The following is an 18,172-nucleotide window of genomic DNA, read 5'->3' as shown; positions in this document are numbered from 1 at the left end:
GTTATATGTTACATGATGTGGCATGCAAGTTATATGAACAAATGAGAAATGGTATAAGTCATATGAAACGATCTACGTGAATACATGCACTTGTGATACATGTGATATGATATGAGATATATGGTTACACATACATGTGGTATGTGATAGAAGAGAAATAACAAGTGATATGAAATGTTATAAATGATAATGCCCATGTTATGTGATATGAGAGCTAGGGGTATAGTTGGCATGCCAAGAGTCGAGGGTTTACCTACGTCTTTCGAGACATATGGATAATTTACCTAGGTTCTTTGGGACCTATGGATAGTTACCGAGGTTCTTTATGACCTCTGGATAGTTGTCGGGGTCTTTGTGACCTCTGGATAGGCCATTCGGGACATTTATACGAGCTGTGGTGATAGCATATTGGTGCACAACCTCAATAGACTCACGTATCTACAGTTCTCACATGTTTACCATGGGCTAATAAAGAGATAATATTAATAAACTGGATATGATGATATGTTTGTTTCCTTATGAAATGTTATGTGTGATATATGATGGAACAAATGGTAATTATAAGATTATATGATAAAAGGAATCAATGATAGTGATAAGAATGAAGATGATGATATAGTTGCTTGTGTGTATTTGATTTACGATAGGATATATGTTTTACATGACATGATATATATATATATATATATATATATATATATATATATATATATATATATATATATATATGTTATATGGTATACGTGAGTACATGTTAAGGTATATGTGAATGAGTATAATTGATTGACATGATGATATAATAACAAGTCTATCAGATATATAATATGGGCATAAAAGATCATAGGAACATGAGATAAGAGATATGAATGATAATGACATATATGTATGTATGTATGTATTTGTTACATATAACAGTATATGAGTTGTAAGAAATGATTACTAGTAAATGTTTACATTATATGTTTATTGCCTCACTAAGTCATAGACTTAGCGTGTGATTGTTTCACACGTAGGTTACAGAAGTGAGAATAGTAAAGAGCAATGTGGAGCAAGACAGGTCAGTTCTCCTTACCGAAGGTCAGATCAGAAGAAAGATGAATAATATGTATGTTAACAACTAAAGTTTTAGTTGGCATGTATTCAAAATAATGTATTGTATTAGCTCTGAATAGTTTTGTAAACGTTTTGAATAAGTTATATATTATAAAAGTTTTAAATTATTCACTAATTTTGTACAAGCAAAAGTTTTGAAAAGTCAATGTGATACCTCTGACTCGGATCCAGGTCGGATACGGGTTGGGGGTTTTACACATACCTTTTTCATTCATGTATGCATTTGTATTTGCATTTTTATTTGTGCATTTATGTTTATATTTTGCATGGTCTTTTAACATGTGTCAATCATGAAAAATGAGAGTAATTTATGAAGGATTTTATGAATCAATTTTGAAATTTCATTCAAGTCATTCGGGGCAAGTCTTTAAAAGATTGAAAGCAATGAATGAAATATCAACACAAGTGAGCGGTATCGAGAAAATTCAAATACAACTGGTAAAAACCCAACAGAAGATGATTGATCAAGCAAAAAAGTTCCAGAATGAGTCAAGAGAACAAATGATCAAGTTAATGGACATGATGAATATCATGATTCATTGAGAAAAACCCTTAGAGGATCTAATTACAAAGAATTTGGATAAGATTATAAACGCTGGTATTGTAACCAAGGCAAGGAAGATAAATGATCAGGAACTTGTAGAAAAATGTGGAAATCCAATACAAATCCAAGAATCAGTTGAGTTGTCATAAAAAAAAAGAAGCATGGAAGAGAATCAAATGCCATTGAAGAACGCTAAAAAGAGCAAGAAGGAAAAAAAAGGAAAACACATCTTATTCCAATTCTAATCTCACATTCAGACTTGTTACCCTTTCTATTTGAAAGTGGTCTTGTGACACCCATTTCTTATAGTACTTACTTGCGCCCGGAGTATCAAGATATAAAAAATTCATGCAATTATCATTCTGGATATTTCAGTACTCTACGGAAAATTGCATAATTCTTAGATTAAAAGTCCAAGATCTTATAGCATAAGGGTTGTTATGTTTTGAAGAAGGGAAACCTAAGCTCCTCAGAAATTCAAAGTTAGTCAAGGAAGATAAATCTTCAAATCATTGTCTTTCTTATAATGCTGGTCAAGAGTCAAACATTTAAAGCAAACATCTTGAGGGTCTTCAAGAAAACTAAGTAAATAATTGCAAAGAAACAATGAAGTTAAAAGAACTTCTACCCAATTTTCCTTTAGTTTCGTGTAGCAAGTTATATCCCAGGTTACTTCAAGCCCAACTTATTGCTCCATGTCTAGCTAAACTTTTGTTGCCTCCATACCCAAGTTGGTATAATGAGAAAGTCTTTTGTGAATATCATGCTGAAATTCAAGGACATTATATTGAGAATTACGGTAACTTCAAAAGATGAATCCAAGATCTTGTAACTCATGGATTTATAGAAATGGATGTATCAATCCATTTTGATCAAACAAATGGGAGTTAATCCCCAAACTAAAGTTAGGATCAAAGTAAGTGAAGTTCACACTATTGATGGTATTGAAAAGGAAAAATACAAAGCTAAGAAGAAGTAATTCGAGACTGACCTATAGGTTTATGAAGGAATGGGGCAAATACAACACTTAAGACACCTCAAACACCTATATCAGATGTTTTGAAAGCAAGAAAGACAGAGGGCAACTTAGAGAATCTATTAAATGCTACCCCAACCATCATGAGCGTTCAAAACCAGGTCAAAAATTTCATCACCAAGGAAAATTATTCTGGAACTAAATTTGAACCCAATTTCCAGTCAATGAAGGAAAAGATGATGATGGGATTTGACCAAATGACTGATAAGGGGAAAGCAGAGATTTGTACATCTAAAGGTTTATCCAAAGAAGTTACCCAAGAAATTATTAAGAAATGTAGGGTAAATAAGGACAAAGATTCTGGTCTGATTACACACCCAACATCTAAGGAGTAATGGGGCAGTTAGATAAAAAAATGGAAGTTGTTATCTACCACTATAGTACCTTTCATTTTCAGCATCTTGTTTGAACATGTTTTTTTCCTTTCTCCGCCTTTTTGTGTAATAAATAAATTTGTGTTGCTTTTAAGGTTATGAGCATTGAATCAATTTTGCAATCTTGTAGTTTTTGAATATCACTGGATTAAAAACTCTTTATGGTTAGAGTTATACACCTTTGACAAAGTATCAAGATTGAAAACTGGTAAAACAAGGACCTTGACCTTACCTCAGAAAAAATATACCCAAACACTGTACCCTCTTAAAAATATGAGAGAGCCTTCTCCAGTATAAGGAATTAGATAAATGGTTTGGTATTTACATATAGGAGCATACAACATGGGGCATCTTTTATGTAACATTACAAAACTGGCTAGACTACTTTTCTATTGATGATGTTCGATGATGAAATTTTCACAAATAGATCTAAGTCAGTTGCTTGGAAATTGAACTCTAACAATAAGATTTTCTGAATTCCACCAAAACACCTAGACTATAATAGGTTTTTCTTAACAAGATTAAGAAATTGGAGTTGTATACCCATGTCATATTATTATATGCAATAAAACTGTCCATCTAGAGCAATTGGTTAATAGTCTTGGCTTTATGGATAAGTTTCAACTAGCCCAATGAATGCTAATGTTAATAAAGCTGAATTCAGCTAGCTAAAATGGCAAAAGGTTACTAAATAAGAAGTTGTTAAATAATACCTGTTATAATCAAACTTCACACACGTGCACACAAAAAATTTGTTTTTAGACCGATATTTTCGCACTGCTTTGGTTAAATAAAAGATTTCAGAGAACTGAAATAAAGGTATTCTAGAAGGACTAGTAACTGGTTGTGCTAGTTGCGTCATTTTGTCCGCATCTGGTTAAAAATACCAAGTCAAGAAAGTGAGGCATGTGATAATTTTCACAAAGAGTGAGAGATGAGTGACATCTTCAATAAGATGAAACCTTAGAAAATAGGAAAGCCAACCTGGAACTAACCCATAAATCTTGATACTTGTTAAAGAACTATAACTTTGAAACATTAAAGAAATGTTAATTATTTTGATATTCTTTGAACTCATGCTTGCAATTTGATTCTATTCTTAACCTGTAAGAGGCAATATCTTACAAAATTCTTTCATTCTTTGATAAGAAATGAGGGAAAACATTCTCAAACATTACAGTCTCAAATGAGAAACGTTCTTGAAGCAAGTTGATACATAATCTACCTCTATTGTAGAAAAAGAATGAGCAATGCCAGAATGATGAAGCACTTCACGTTTTTGAAAGCAAGTAGCCCAAGAAACCAGAAAGTCTTGAGAATTGAACTTGTAACACTCTCTTATAACATTTCCTTTGTAACAACCAGTCAAGAAAAAGATGATCATCTCATTCAGAAGAGATACATATCTCAGACATTTCTATGAGAGCATTCAAGATTAAGAGTTTGGGCACGAATAAAGCTACAAGTACCTATCAAAGTTTGACCTCGTGAGGATCATGAGATTTAAATCAATCAGACATTGAGAGTAAGCCTTATAACTCGAAATGTTGGGGCATATTGAAAGCCCATTTCAGTCAGAAATAATCCAAGTGGGCATTTTGAAGGCTCACAACAAGAAGAAGCAAGTGTTGAGGCATGCTGAAAGCTCGTATCATCCTTATGAAAGATCATTGATTTAAGTAAATATTTCCAATAAGACAGTAAGGTATGAAGAATGAAAATGGTGAAACAATGACAGTTGCATTATCTTGGTGATTTCACCTACATTGATGCTGACAAGTTAAGGCATCCCACTTATATTCCCAATAAGCTTTGTTCTTTAATGTCCTTATGACGAAATACAAAAACTCTGAGCAAAATACAAAGATTTCCTTGGATGATAAATTTGAACAGAATCCACATGAAAAGATGAATGTGTTGTCGAATATTTTACGAACCAGTAATTATGGTGCTGAACCAATGTTGCATTCTCAGTTGTTGATTTAAGATGAAGTTTGTCTTCAACCCCAAGGATAAAAGTGAGAAATGATGAAAATTTCTTTCCAAAGAAAGGGAGTTGAAATTTTAACAACAATAAACTAGTGAAGCCAATTAAGATTGAACGATGGGTTGTTGTTAAAACATCTCTACATAATATGGTACAAATAACCTTGTTCGAGATCTGAATAGATGTGGAGACATGAAAGGAATTAAGATAAATCCTCCTTGTGATGTGTTTCAAGAGTCAAATTAGAACACGATGCTCTGCAAAGATGATATACTCTTTTCAAAGATGAAAAGCTTTATTGGATTTCTACACAAGTTCATGTAAAGAAAGTCGGTATTGTAAAAAAATAAAATGGGGACAATTAAGTCATGATTCTGAGTATGAAAAGAGTTCCATAAATGAAATAGTTCTTCTGAGACTTTAATATAAATGGAGGAAAAGAAGACATGAAAATGCAAGTTGACCAGATGACTATTCAGAAAAACAAGTTTGATAGCATAAGTTGCTACACTAATGTTTGAAATAAGCCTTGAAAAGGAATGATCAAGTGGAAGACGATTGAATTCACCACTTTAGAATCAAATGAAAATTGAATCGACATTCATGCATTCATAAGAACATCATTTGCATAAAAGATCATGCATTTCATTAATACATTTGACTGCATTTGCATAAATACATTTTCACATAAAGATACAGAAAACATACCTTACAAGTATAAGGTAGAATTCAGGGCTCAAATACAGGAGTCATGTTTGGAAAGACAAACATATGATGTATGCAATCCACAAAGGAAACATTATTTTTTGGGCATGCCCAACCAACAATTTGTTTTGAAAATGAGAAAACGATTTTCAAAGTTTCTCATTCATTTGTAAAACCTTCGGGTCATTTGTAAATCCTCCAAGTAATTTGTAAAACCTTCGGGTAAATTTGTAAAACCTTAGGGTTATCTGTCAGTCTTTCGAGCAAGATGATAAGTCCTTAGGGCTATTCATAAGACCTTCACGAAATAGTAGTGAAGTTAGTTATTTTCAACCTTCACGGAAGAGTAGTGAAGTTAGTTATTTTCAACCTTCACAAAAGAGTAGTGAAGTTAGTTATTTTCAACCTTCACGGAAGAGTAGTGAAGTTCATCCTTTTCAACCTTCACGGAAGAGTAGTGAAGTTCATCATTTTCAACCTTCACGGAAGAGTAGTGAAGTTAGTTATTTTCAACATTCACGGAAGAGTAGTGAAGTTAGTTATTTTTAACCTTCACGGAAGAGTAGTGAAGTAAATCATCCAGCCTTCACAGAAGAGTAGTGAATCAAGATCAGATCAAAATTCAATCTCCATGAAAGAGTAGTGGAATGAATTTCCCATCAAAACATCAAGTCCACTCGACGTAAACTTTTTTTCTTTTTATCTTTGCTCTATTCTTGTTAACATAAAAATAAGCAAAGATGGCAGCTGTCGACAATTGTTTTCGTCTGAGTGTCGTTTTTATATAATATATTTATTATATTAATATACTATTATCTATTATTATTAATTTATTAAAAGACCTGAAGGCCCAATTACAAAGCAAGATCTAGGCCCGATTACAACCAAACCCAAGCATATCCAGGCCCAGGCCCAGATCAACCAAAGCCTAATAACACAGTAGGCCCAAATTGGCCTGAATGCAGCTACGATTTTCCTTGCTTCTCTAGCGCCGCCAGTAGCTCTCAACCGTCTGATCAAGACGCAGATCAACGGTCCACATATCATCCAGCTGAAACCCTAAGGTTTCATTACACCCTATGGCCTATTTCGGCTGCCGCCTCTAGCTTCTTCAACCCACGATTGCCACGCCTCCACCACCTCACTAGAGCTCTCCCGAAGGCTCTAGAAGAGTAACAAGGATCGCACAACATATCGGTCTATGGTGAGTCACCACCGTAGGTCCGGTGACTCACCAAAATATCATCATTTCGGCTGAGTCTCTGAGGCCTATAAAAGGCCAAACCTGCAAGCAAGAGGAAGAAAACAACCATATATATGAAAAAACAGAGAAACAGATGAGAGAGTAAGAAAACAACGGGAGAACGAGAGAAAACAAAGACAAAAACTTATAGCAAGGTTGAAACGAGGTACGAGCAACCAATAGCCAGCAAAAAACAGAAAAGAAAAGAAAGAGAAACTTACCGAGGAGTCCTCAACGTCGCCGGAAAGTTGAAAAACCGAAGGTAAACTTGTAGATCTAGGCAATTTACCAACTTTTAGCAAAGAAGAGGCTTGGATTCGGGTAAGGGGTGCTACGATCTACGTTTTGGAAGAGTTTGCAAAATTTCGGCCACCATGAGTGGTGGTCGGCGGCGGCTGTCGATGCCGATGATAGGCAGCCGACCAGGGACGAATTCCCTTCGGTGAGGGAATTCTAGAGAGAGTTGAGAGCTTCTCTCTAAGTGAGAGAAGCATTTTGAGGGAAATGAGGGAAATGGCCTTAATGGCCGAGTTAAGGCCTATTTGTGTAATTCGAAGATGGGTAAACCTCTCTTACGATCCATGTAATTTGTAAACCTTTTATTTTGGTCCCGAAATCAAGTTTTGCATATTTTAATTCGGTTTTCACATTTTGTTTTGTTATATTTTAGTTATTGTGAGTATACTTATAGATATTTAGGGTAAATATCTATTTGAGTCCCTATTATTTTAGTAATTTATATTTTTAATCCCGTATTAATAATTTGGTTAAATTACATTACTAGTATCCAATTTTTTATAATATTTCAAATTAGTGATGTTACTTTTGTTATTTTACAATTTAATCACCATATTTTGATATCTTTAATTTTTAATAATATTATTATTTTATTCTTATTTTAGTACCTAAAATACATAATATTGGCACTAGTAACCTAGTATCTTGATATTTTTTAAGTTTTAATCATTAAGTGTATTACATAAATTTGGGTTATTTTATTTTAAACAATGAATTGTAAAATATCTCCTTAATTGATTAGGGAGATATTTTGAATAGTTGTTGGTATAAAATAATATGCCTAATTTTTTTTTCGATAGGATTATATATTAAAATTAAATATAAATTTATTATTTTTATTGCAAAGACATTAATTAATAAACACCAGTATTAATTTTGGGCGTTGTGGGATGCTAATCCTTCCCCACACGTAACTGACTCCCGAACTCATTTTCTGGTAATTAGACCCTTGTTGTGTTAATTTAATATTATTCTCTGGAATTTTATTAAAATGACATAACATTTTAGTGACCAATAACACCTTAATAAATGATTGGTGGCGACTTCTCAAAATAGTGTTTTATCTGATTCAAGGAAAAAAAAACACTTGCTTTTTCGAGACAATTACACTTAGGTGTACTATTTGTTTTTTCGTTCCCGGGCAGAGAAACGTCTCGACAATTTCTATCTTGGCTTAATCAAGCTCAATTTTGAGTTTGAATAAGAAGATTAGTAATTGAGCTTGGTCGAGCTTGAGTTGTTCGATTATACCTTGAGCTGATCTTGATCTTAGAATTTGATGTTCGGTCGAGGTCGAACCCCGAGTTATGGGTCGAGCTCAAGCTTGAGCTGACCACTATTCGAGCTTGGCCCGATTACACCTCACTTCCTCTGGCAGTTTTGGTAATTAATGACTATCGTAATTACGATAATAATAGTTATCTTTTTCCTTTTTAATTTTTCTTTCTTTGGGAGAACAACTATAAGGGAGGGGACGTGGAAGGATTTCCTTGTCAAATCATTTTTATTTGGGTTGGGTCGGGTATGAGGTTATATATTTATCATTAGTTATCAAGATCTTGCTGCTGGTGATCTAATTAATGAGCGTGTTTGAAGTTATTTAAAATGAGTTCCGACTTCTTATCGGAGAAGATTTTTGATGTATTGGATTTTTACCAGGGAACTAGAATTAGGACCAAAAGATGTTATCCGTGTGTATCGATATTTCATAAACCGACACATCTGAATTTTGTCTCAGACAATGTTGCTTCACTTCATTGTTTTGGAAGTACCAATGTCCAGTGCATATCCGAAAATATTTATGGAGATGTGATCCTCCCTGAACCCTCCAAATACATTGAAATCTGTGGGGAAAAAATTGAACATACATTTACAGTAGACTTTGCTCGCTTATTCTAATTCTCATCAATTGTCATGGTCAATTGTTTTACTAAACAGGTTTTAATTGCGGGGAAGCTGCAAACTTTGGAACTCCACAGTGGCTTCAAGTCGCTAAGGAAGCTGCTGTGTGTAGGGGTGTGTAAAAATATCCGACCTGGTTGACTTTATCCGACCCGCCGATTAGGATCTAAAAAAATCGGGTATTTTTCTTAAAAAAACTACCCGACCCGATATTTTCCGGGTCGGGCCCGAGTCACCAAAATTAATTTTTCCGGGCCCGGTTAAGTTTGTTTTTAAATTTTATATATATATTTAATTTATAAAATACTTATAGTCTTATAACTTTTCACATTAAAAATGATTAAAATATATCATTTAGTTCAAATATTATATAATAACATTATCAATTTATCATATAGTATTTATAATATGTACATGTAACATATAGACAAAAAGACAAGTTAAATCAATTCATAGTAGTTAAATTAACAAAGCTGGCATGTTCATAATTTAATAAACATATCAACAATCACTACACGTATTATGCACTTTATCTCATACATGTAACTATACTAACATGTTTTTATTATCATATATTTATATTATCAATATTTATTCTAAGTATTCTTATTAAATTAGTTTAGATTTAAAAATTTTACATTTCAAATAATTTTTATCATAGTATCAATTTTGTATTTCGAACTTTTAAATTTTGTGTTTGAATGTTGGACTGTGTAATTTAAAATTTCAAACATTTAAATTTGTGTGTTTTTTTAATTTAATAATTTGAAAAAAAAATCCGGGTATCAGATACCCGAAACATTCAGATGAGACACAGACCGAAAAATTACCGACCCAAATATTCCGGATACCCGAAAATCCGGACACCCAAATTTGCACAACCCTAGCTGTGCGTAGAGCGGCTATGAACTATCTTCCAATGCTTTCTCATCACCAGCTGTTATACCTTTTGATCATGTCCTTTTTGTCAAGGTCAGTTTTTATTAATTTAAGCCAAGAATGGACCAAGTCATGCCACCTGTTAGTGTGGAAACCTGGTGCTATGAAGATTTATAGTAACGATATTTCGTAGCTTAACGAATGAGGGTTGTCCGGTGGAGATAACATGTCAAGAACAGAAACAGTGGGCCTACAGGCAGCTGTTTCTTTTTCTTTTTTTTGAATAATCAATTTCATTATCCAAGAAAACAAAATTTTATTACAAAAAAAAAATCAACTCATTACAACATATCATCCATCTAATAGCAAAGCATTACCAAAGAGAACAGATGCAAAACAAAGGCTAAACAAAGGCTAACAAGGAACAGAGAAAACAACATCACAATTATGAAATACCCCAGCTAACACAAAGGGCAATGTTCCTAGAGTCACTTCTGTTAATTGGCCAACCATCGAGTCGAATTTGGATATCAGTTTTAATGCTCAGCAGGATATCACTCATCGGCCTAAGCAATCCACCATACAGTCTGTTGTTCCTTTCTCTCCATATGACATACACATAGCTTGTCAAAGCAAGCTTAAACACTCTCGTGAGAAGGGACTTTCCTTTAAGGCAGTGAGCAGCCCATGAAAGCTCGCCTTCCCAGTGGCTTACTCTTCGGTTAACTCCACAAAGCATAAAGATGGCCTTCCACAGGCTTTTAGCATAATCACATTCAAAGAAAATGTGTTTTCTAGTCTCAGGCACCAAATCACAGAAGAGACATCGATCATTCTCTATTACTAGTCTCATTCGCATCAGTCTAACCCGGGTGGGAAGCCTATCCAAAATGGCCATCCACAGAATTATGTTGTGCTTAGGGATGCGCCCGGAAAACCAAACCAAATGATGCCAAGCAACCTTTGGAGCCACGATGCGCAAGTCCTCCTATATCTGCCTAGTACTGAGGGCACAATCACGGTTAACAAAGAGATGATTAACCGAATGTCTCATCTTCAACAGCTTTTTGAAATTCTAGCTAGCATCAGTAGGAGGAACCATATGCCAAAAATATGCATTTTTAATAACATAAGACCGAGTCCAAGCCACCCACAAGGAACCCTCATCAGCCAATAAGTTTTGAATCAACCTCACAGAACAAGCCCTATTCCATCCTTGTATATCAATAACACCAAGGCCCCCTTCAGACTTTGGAAGACAGATCTGTCTCCAGCTCACCCTAGCTCCCTTAGCAGGAAGATCAGCACCCTTCTAGAAATACCGAGAGCATAACTGCTCAACTTTCTTGATTACCCCCCGAGGAAGCATAACTTGCCTACACCAATAATTAGTTAGGCTGAACAAAACAGAACGCACTAACTGGAGCCTGCCAGCAAAACTCAAATGTTTATTTTCCCACAAGGTCAACCTAGCTCTGATTTTATCAATGAGACTAAGGCAGTCTCTCTCCGTGAGCTACTTAGTCACCAAAGGAATTCCTAAGTAGCGAACAGGGAATTTGCCTAATTTAAAACCAGTGCCCTCACTGATGGCAGTGCATTGAGCAGTAGTTAACCCCGCTACAAAAATCTCACTTTTGTTAATATTGAGCTTCAACCCAGACATGAGATAGAAAACTTCCAGAACAGCTTTGACACCACTAATAGAGTCAACAGAGGGCTTGCAAAAGATGAGGAGATCATCCGCAAAGCAAAGATGGGTTAAACCAATCCTTTTACACTTGGGATGATAATTGAAAATCCCCTTAAGAGCAGCCAGGTTCAATAGATTTGATAATACATTCATGGCAAGCACAAAGAGATAAGGTGAAAGGGGGTCACCTTGCCTAACACCACGAGCCCCCCTAAAATAACCAACTAAACTACCATTTATTACAATCGAATAGCTAGGCTTGGTAAAACAAGCATAAATCCAGCTAATAAATCTAGCAGGAAGGCCAAGAGCAGTGAGAACAACAACTAAGAAATCCCAATTGAGAGAATCAAACGCTTTCTGTAGATCCAACTTCAAGGCACATCTAGGGGAAATGTTCTTTCTACTATAGCCCCTAACAACCTCTTGGGCAAGGAGGGTATTATCCACTATACTCCTACCTTTAACAAAAGCAGTTTGATTCTTTAAAACCATGCTAGGGAACACAGTAGACAATCGTCTCACTAAAATCCTTGTAATGGTCTTATATATCACTGTGCAGCATGATATAGGCCTGAAGTCCTTGACAAGGCTAGGATTTGGCACTTCAGGCCGCTGTTTCTGTTTCTAATTTAAATTTAATAAATTTAAGGCTCAGTATAGTAATATACCATGTTGATCTGACACTTTATTTGTTGACTCCTTATGGTTGACACCCATGTTTTTAGTTTTTAGAATATCTGTAACAATAATTATGGCATCATTTTCGTTTATATGGTTTAATCACCTGCAGTTAATCCCTAATAACTCACCAATTATGCCATCTTTGTTTTTGCAGTTAGTTTATTCTTTTATATCAAATTTTGATACAAAATGAACTGTGTTTTTAGTTTCTAGAACAATCTGCTACCAAAATCATGGCATTATTTCTGTTCTTTAATCAACTGAAGTTAATCCGTAACTCACCAATTATGCCATCTGTTTTTTTTTTTTTTTTTTTTGAATATCAAGCTTAATGAACATAGAGTTCTACATAAATCTTTGTAGTTCTTTACATTATTTTCTAAAATTTAGTTGTAATAATATCTATTGAGCTGTTTAGTTGTTTCTCAAGTATGTTTCAGTTAATTCGTTTCCATTCCAGGATACCACGATCCTTGCTACCTGGTGCTCGCAGTTCTCGTCTGAGAGATCGGTTGAAGGAAGAACGAGATTTGTTAATAAAGAAGGCTTTTATAGAAGATTTGTTAACCGAAAATAAATTGTTATCTCTTCTTCTAAAAAGTGAATCGACTTATCGTGCAATAATGTGGGACCCTTTGTTACTTCCTTGTGTGAGAAAAGATTCAGAATTGCCCAGCGGAACTGCTACAGATTCTACAATGCTGCAAGAAAATGTTTCCGACATTCACAGTGAAGATAAATCTAATCAAAAGAATCTCTTAGATGAGATGAGCTTCTACATGGAAAATCTGAATTATTTATATTCTAATGATGACGATTTGACATGTGATTTACAAGTTGATTCGGGGACATTGGCTTGTGTGGCCTGCGGAATTTTAGGCTATCCATTTATGTCCGTGGTACAACCATGTGAGGGAGCAACTATGGAACTTATACCTGCGAATCATCTTTCATGTCAAAGTCCGACAGTCTTGAAACCTAACAATATCCATTCTTGCCCTGTTGAGGGATCAATTTCGGGTATGGGACCCCTTTCTAATAAATTTTTGTTTCTCAATTGTATCATCAATTCATTTTTGACTTCATGTTGTTCATCACTCAAACTGTCACATGGTTGGATTATTTTCCTGCAAGTTAAATATCTGTTGCCATAAACTGGGAGGTTGGAACCTATGTTGCTTTGAACCGAAGAAGTTTGATTCACCATATTTTCGGGTTTCTGAAATGAGTATTAATGTAAATCTCGTGCTTTGTTCTGCAGACAATTTTAATCATGTGGATCTATCACTTCCTTCCAAGGATTCACCATTTCCATCAATAACTAAGGTTTCCGAAGGATAGAACACCTGTAACAAATATCTGAGACCTCGGATTTTCTGCCTGGATTCACCATTTCCATCAATAACTAAGATTTACGAAGGATGGAACACCTGTAACAAATATCTGAGACCTCGGATTTTCTGCCTGGAGCATGCTGTTCAAGTTGATGAGCTTTTGCAGTCCAAAGGTGGAGCGAAAATGCTGGTAATTTGCCATTCAGGTAAGATGGACTTTAGATCTATCTGCCCCCTTTATTCTATACATCAGATCAGTTTATCTGTATTTAGGCGACATTCCTCCTGTTATCAACAACCGATCAAAAAGTAGAAAAGAAAAGCAAACCTGTGGGGGGCAAGTATCCATTCCCAACATCTGTTTCCAAATCATATTTGGACACGAGTATGGAAATATGATCTTCTAAAGATCCTCCAAATACATGAAAATTTATTAAAATTTGAACCCATCCCTGTTGGATTCGTACCCGTATCTGAAACACTCAAATCTGAGTTAACATAGGTCTGTAGTATTTAGCTATTTTCTACTATCTACTATTCAATCATTTCATATATTTGCTTGTGTTGTAGTTTTGAATTAGTTCTTAACATCTATTCTCTGATCTGTTAGATTATCAGAAAATAAAGGCACAAGCAATACCTGTTGCGGACGCTATTGGTATCCCTTTCAATTTTAATGATGTTCCACTAGATTCCTCATCCGAGGAGGATCTGAATTTGATCAATTTTGCGATTGATGATGAACATGATCAAATTCAGGAAGACTGGACGACCGAACTTGGTGTTAACTTGCGGTACTGTGTCAAAGTTCAAAAGAACTCTCCATTTAAGCAAGTTCAGCATGCGCTGCCATTGAGTGGTCTTTTCAATGACAAGTACAGCAGTTCGGAGTTATTGAACGACAAATGGAAGTCGAGAAAATACCGTTCCAAAGGCAAGTTAGACCATCCATCACCGTCTAAACCACATGAAAGTGTTGAAATGGAAGTAGATGAAATATTGGTGGAAAAACTTGATAGCAACATCTCTAAATATGGGCTGAAAATTATTCAGTATTCAAGAAGGAAGAAAAGAAAACCGGATTTTTCAACTGGAGCTGGTGGGGTCAGTGAACCGTTGAAGAATGACCTGCCAAAAGAAGATCTGGCTGCTTCAAGTCAACTTCTTGATGAACATGGTGGAAATAAATCCAAGATAAATACCAGAAGTGAGTCAATTCGGACTCAACTTGAGGTCCTGACTACCTCAGTGGTACAAAAGGACCAGAATAAAATTTTGGAGGAATTGGATCTGGACCATGAAACTCGGAGTTTGACAGCCTGTGCTAGTTTTCAAAAGGAATGCGAGATCAAGCTCACGGAGAGTAACATTGCGAGTGATGAGATTTTTCCTGCCGCCGAGTGTTCTAAACACTGCATTTCTGTGGATCATGAAAGATATGTGGAGAACACTGCCACTGGTACCCAGGTCTGCAATTCACTTTCTGAAGGACAGGTTGAGAAACTGGCTTCCGGTTACGGTTTGATGAATCTTGGTAATTCAGCAAGTTCAAGATCTGCTCAGCGATGTAATGGAACATTTGATAAAGGATTGGAGGACATAACTATTCAAAAGTTTTCCATAAACTCATGTATGACATCTGAGAACGAAGTGCAGCAAGAAACTGAATCTACCAGCAAAAATAACTACAAGGCGATGTTAAGATCTGAAGATCAGAAGGAGCCCAGTGTTGCAGCAGATTCTTTTGATGGTATAACTTACGAGAATAAAGCACAGAAGCAGGAAATCCAGATTAATGCGAGCAAGGAAGGGGGCATTGATCAGTCTTCTAACCTCTGTTGAAAAATATTCCCCAATTCCCAAGAATCCTCGTGCCGAAGAAGATTGGCATACTGATGTGACCTTAGATGATGAAGTATTGCAAGAAACGCAAGCTACAAAAAGAACCGTTGGGGATGAAGTTATAACTGGTTCCGATTTGCCAATCCAAGAAAAGCATCCTACTCACGTGGTGATAGAAGATTGCTCTGAGGTTCACCAAGATAGCAGTTCTCAGGACAAGCCGTGTGCTGCTGGAACAGCAGATGAGGAAACTGTTTCTTTGTATCAGAAAACTATCGCTAGAGAGACTGGTACTACCTTGAATGTAAATGATGGCAACGGAGATTGTTCGTTGGAAGAGAATGGAGATCATGAGTCTGTTATGGCAGATTGTAAATCAAGTGTTATGTATGGAAGAAAGAGGAAGACGGAACTGGAGTAAACACATGAAAAGGTTGACGGCGATGGCTTTATTAGAAGTCCATGTGAAGGGTTAAGGCGGAGGGCTCGGAAAGATGCTACCAGCGGTCTTAATGCAGGTAAAGCATCTTCTGAGAGGCTGCCAACAAAAGATATGAGAAAGCCTTCAGTTCATACCCAGAGTAAGAAGAAAATGGAAAATGGAAAATGGGTCTCATGGATGTGACCTTGTAGGCTGCCATATGAGTTTCGAGACAAAGGATGAGTTGAGGTTGCACAAACGGAATTGGTGCTCATACGATGGCTGTGGTAAGAAATTCCGTTCCCACAAATATGCAATCCTTCATCAACGAGTCCATGATGATGATAGGCCCCTCAAGTGCCCATGGAAGGGTTGTTCCATGTCATTCAAGTGGGCATGGGCGAGGATCGAGCATATACGGGTGCATACCGGAGAACTCCCATATCAGTGCAAGGTTGAAGGTTGCGGCCTTTCTTTCAAGTTTGTGTCTGACTATAGTCGGTATAGACGGAAAACCGGGCATTACATGAACTCTTCGGCCTGAAAGTTTGTCATTATAGTTGGGTTTCATCTGTAATGCACCAGGATATGGGTTCCGGGGCCGTAACAGGTCTAACGGAAACATGTACAAACTGGAAGATTCTGATTAGACATAGCTTAGGACTAAACTGATCCTTTTGTAGATTGGCATTTCCCAATCATTTGAATGCTATTAGGAGTGGAAGATCCTCCTCATCTTATGTTTTCTGTCGTTTGTGCTATGGCAATCCTTGTCGAAATTACTCACAATTTTTTTGATTTCTTTTTTGAAATATTTAAACTAATTTTATAATAATAAAAGTTCAATCCGATAAAACTGCGGAATTGATCCGTATTTCATTTAAAAAAGCAGATGACAAAAGAAAACAGTAAATCTACACCACAATAACATACAAATCCATCATTTTTCATCTTCTGAAACAAGCAAAATACAAATCTCATTTAAAAAAACGAAACTTCTGAAGATAAAATTTCAGTCTTTGGCTAACTGAGAATCCAACTAAAGGGGGGGGGGGGAACCCTTTTTTAACTTTCTTAAAGCTCACATAAAACAGCTAAACATTGGCATTCTGGTAAGCTTGAAGAGAATCACCGGTAAGCCTGCAAATCCTCCATTCAGGCAAAATTTGAGCACCCATTTGTTCATAAAACTTGATGGCATTTACATTCCAATCCAAGACCACCCATTCAACTCTCCCGTACCCCATTTTCACGGCCTGTTTCGCCACCGCCGACAGCAACATTCTCCCAAACCCTTTCCCCCGGTAACATTCCCTGACGAACAAATCCTCAACATAAAACCCTGGTTTCCCTAGAAATGTCGAGTAGTTGGGAAAGAACAAAACGAACCCAGCGATTACAACTTGATCACTCCCGTAATGAACCGAAAAGGCATCCTTTTCAGGGTCGTTCAAGGCCAGGTCGAAGTAGAAAGTTTTCTCTACGGGGGTAAAAGAAGGGGAAGGGGAAAGGAGTGGAGGAATAGGGGAAGAGGAAAGTTCGAGGAGGAAAATCGTGAAGGACTGGAAAGGAGGGGAGAGGAAGAGGGTGGAAGAGAGGGATGACTCCGTGGCGGAGAAGAGGTGGGTCAGCTTTTCAAAGACGGCCATTTGGTGGATTAGTTTGTGGATGAAAGGGACGTCCAAAGGGGTGGCTAGGCGGATCCTGGTGAACACAGGGTGGCCTATCGGGGTTGTTTCCGGTGGTGCCATGCGTGGTTCTGGAACATCGGATGGTGGCGGCGGTGGAGCTGCGGCGGCCATTTGACTTGAAGGTGTTTGCGAGTTAAAAGAGAAGTGAAATTTAGTAGCTCTAGAGAACGCGATGTGGGGAATGGAGGGTGGAGTTGGTGGTCGAAAAGGTATTTATAGGTGGGGTATTTGTGGTAGAAATGTAATTTGTGTAGAAATGGGAGGGTGTTTTTTCTCAGGAGTTTTTTTTTCTTCCTCTTTTTAATATACATGAGAGGATAAATGTAACTCACCCGTAACACCAAAATTTGTGAAATGTTTAAAGGATGTGAACATAAATTAAAATTAAATAAATACGTAATTAAAAATATTAAAAAATTAATATTTT

At 36.3% G+C, this 18,172-nt stretch overlaps 1 protein-coding gene and 1 pseudogene across 1 annotated transcript; one reads left to right on the top strand and one right to left on the bottom strand.

Moving 5' to 3' along the window:
- LOC120157840 overlaps nt 1-16,656 on the top strand; it is a 37,177-nt pseudogene extending 20,521 nt beyond the window's left edge.
- A 323-nt stretch (nt 16,657-16,979) lies between these two features.
- On the bottom strand, nt 16,980-17,938 carry LOC120157792 (probable acetyltransferase NATA1-like). Its single transcript, XM_039168813.1, has one exon. It carries the CDS (start codon nt 17,854-17,856, stop codon nt 17,149-17,151), a length of 708 nt encoding a protein of 235 aa, XP_039024744.1. The 5' UTR covers nt 17,857-17,938; the 3' UTR covers nt 16,980-17,148.
- Nucleotides 17,939-18,172: the final 234 nt, after the last annotated feature.

Source organism: Hibiscus syriacus, unplaced genomic scaffold (assembly GCF_006381635.1).
Source record: "Hibiscus syriacus cultivar Baekdansim isolate YM2019G1 unplaced genomic scaffold, ASM638163v2 tig00111276_pilon, whole genome shotgun sequence".
Classification (NCBI taxonomy): Eukaryota; Viridiplantae; Streptophyta; class Magnoliopsida; order Malvales; family Malvaceae; genus Hibiscus; species Hibiscus syriacus.
The sequence above is the reverse complement of the archived record's forward strand: the minus strand, read 5'-3'. Positions and strand labels throughout refer to the sequence as shown.

Bases quoted from the DNA above. Each gene is read 5' to 3' on its own strand.
- LOC120157792 (XM_039168813.1), bottom strand. From the start codon at position 17,856: ATGGCCGCCGCAGCTCCACCGCCGCCACCATCCGATGTTCCAGAACCA.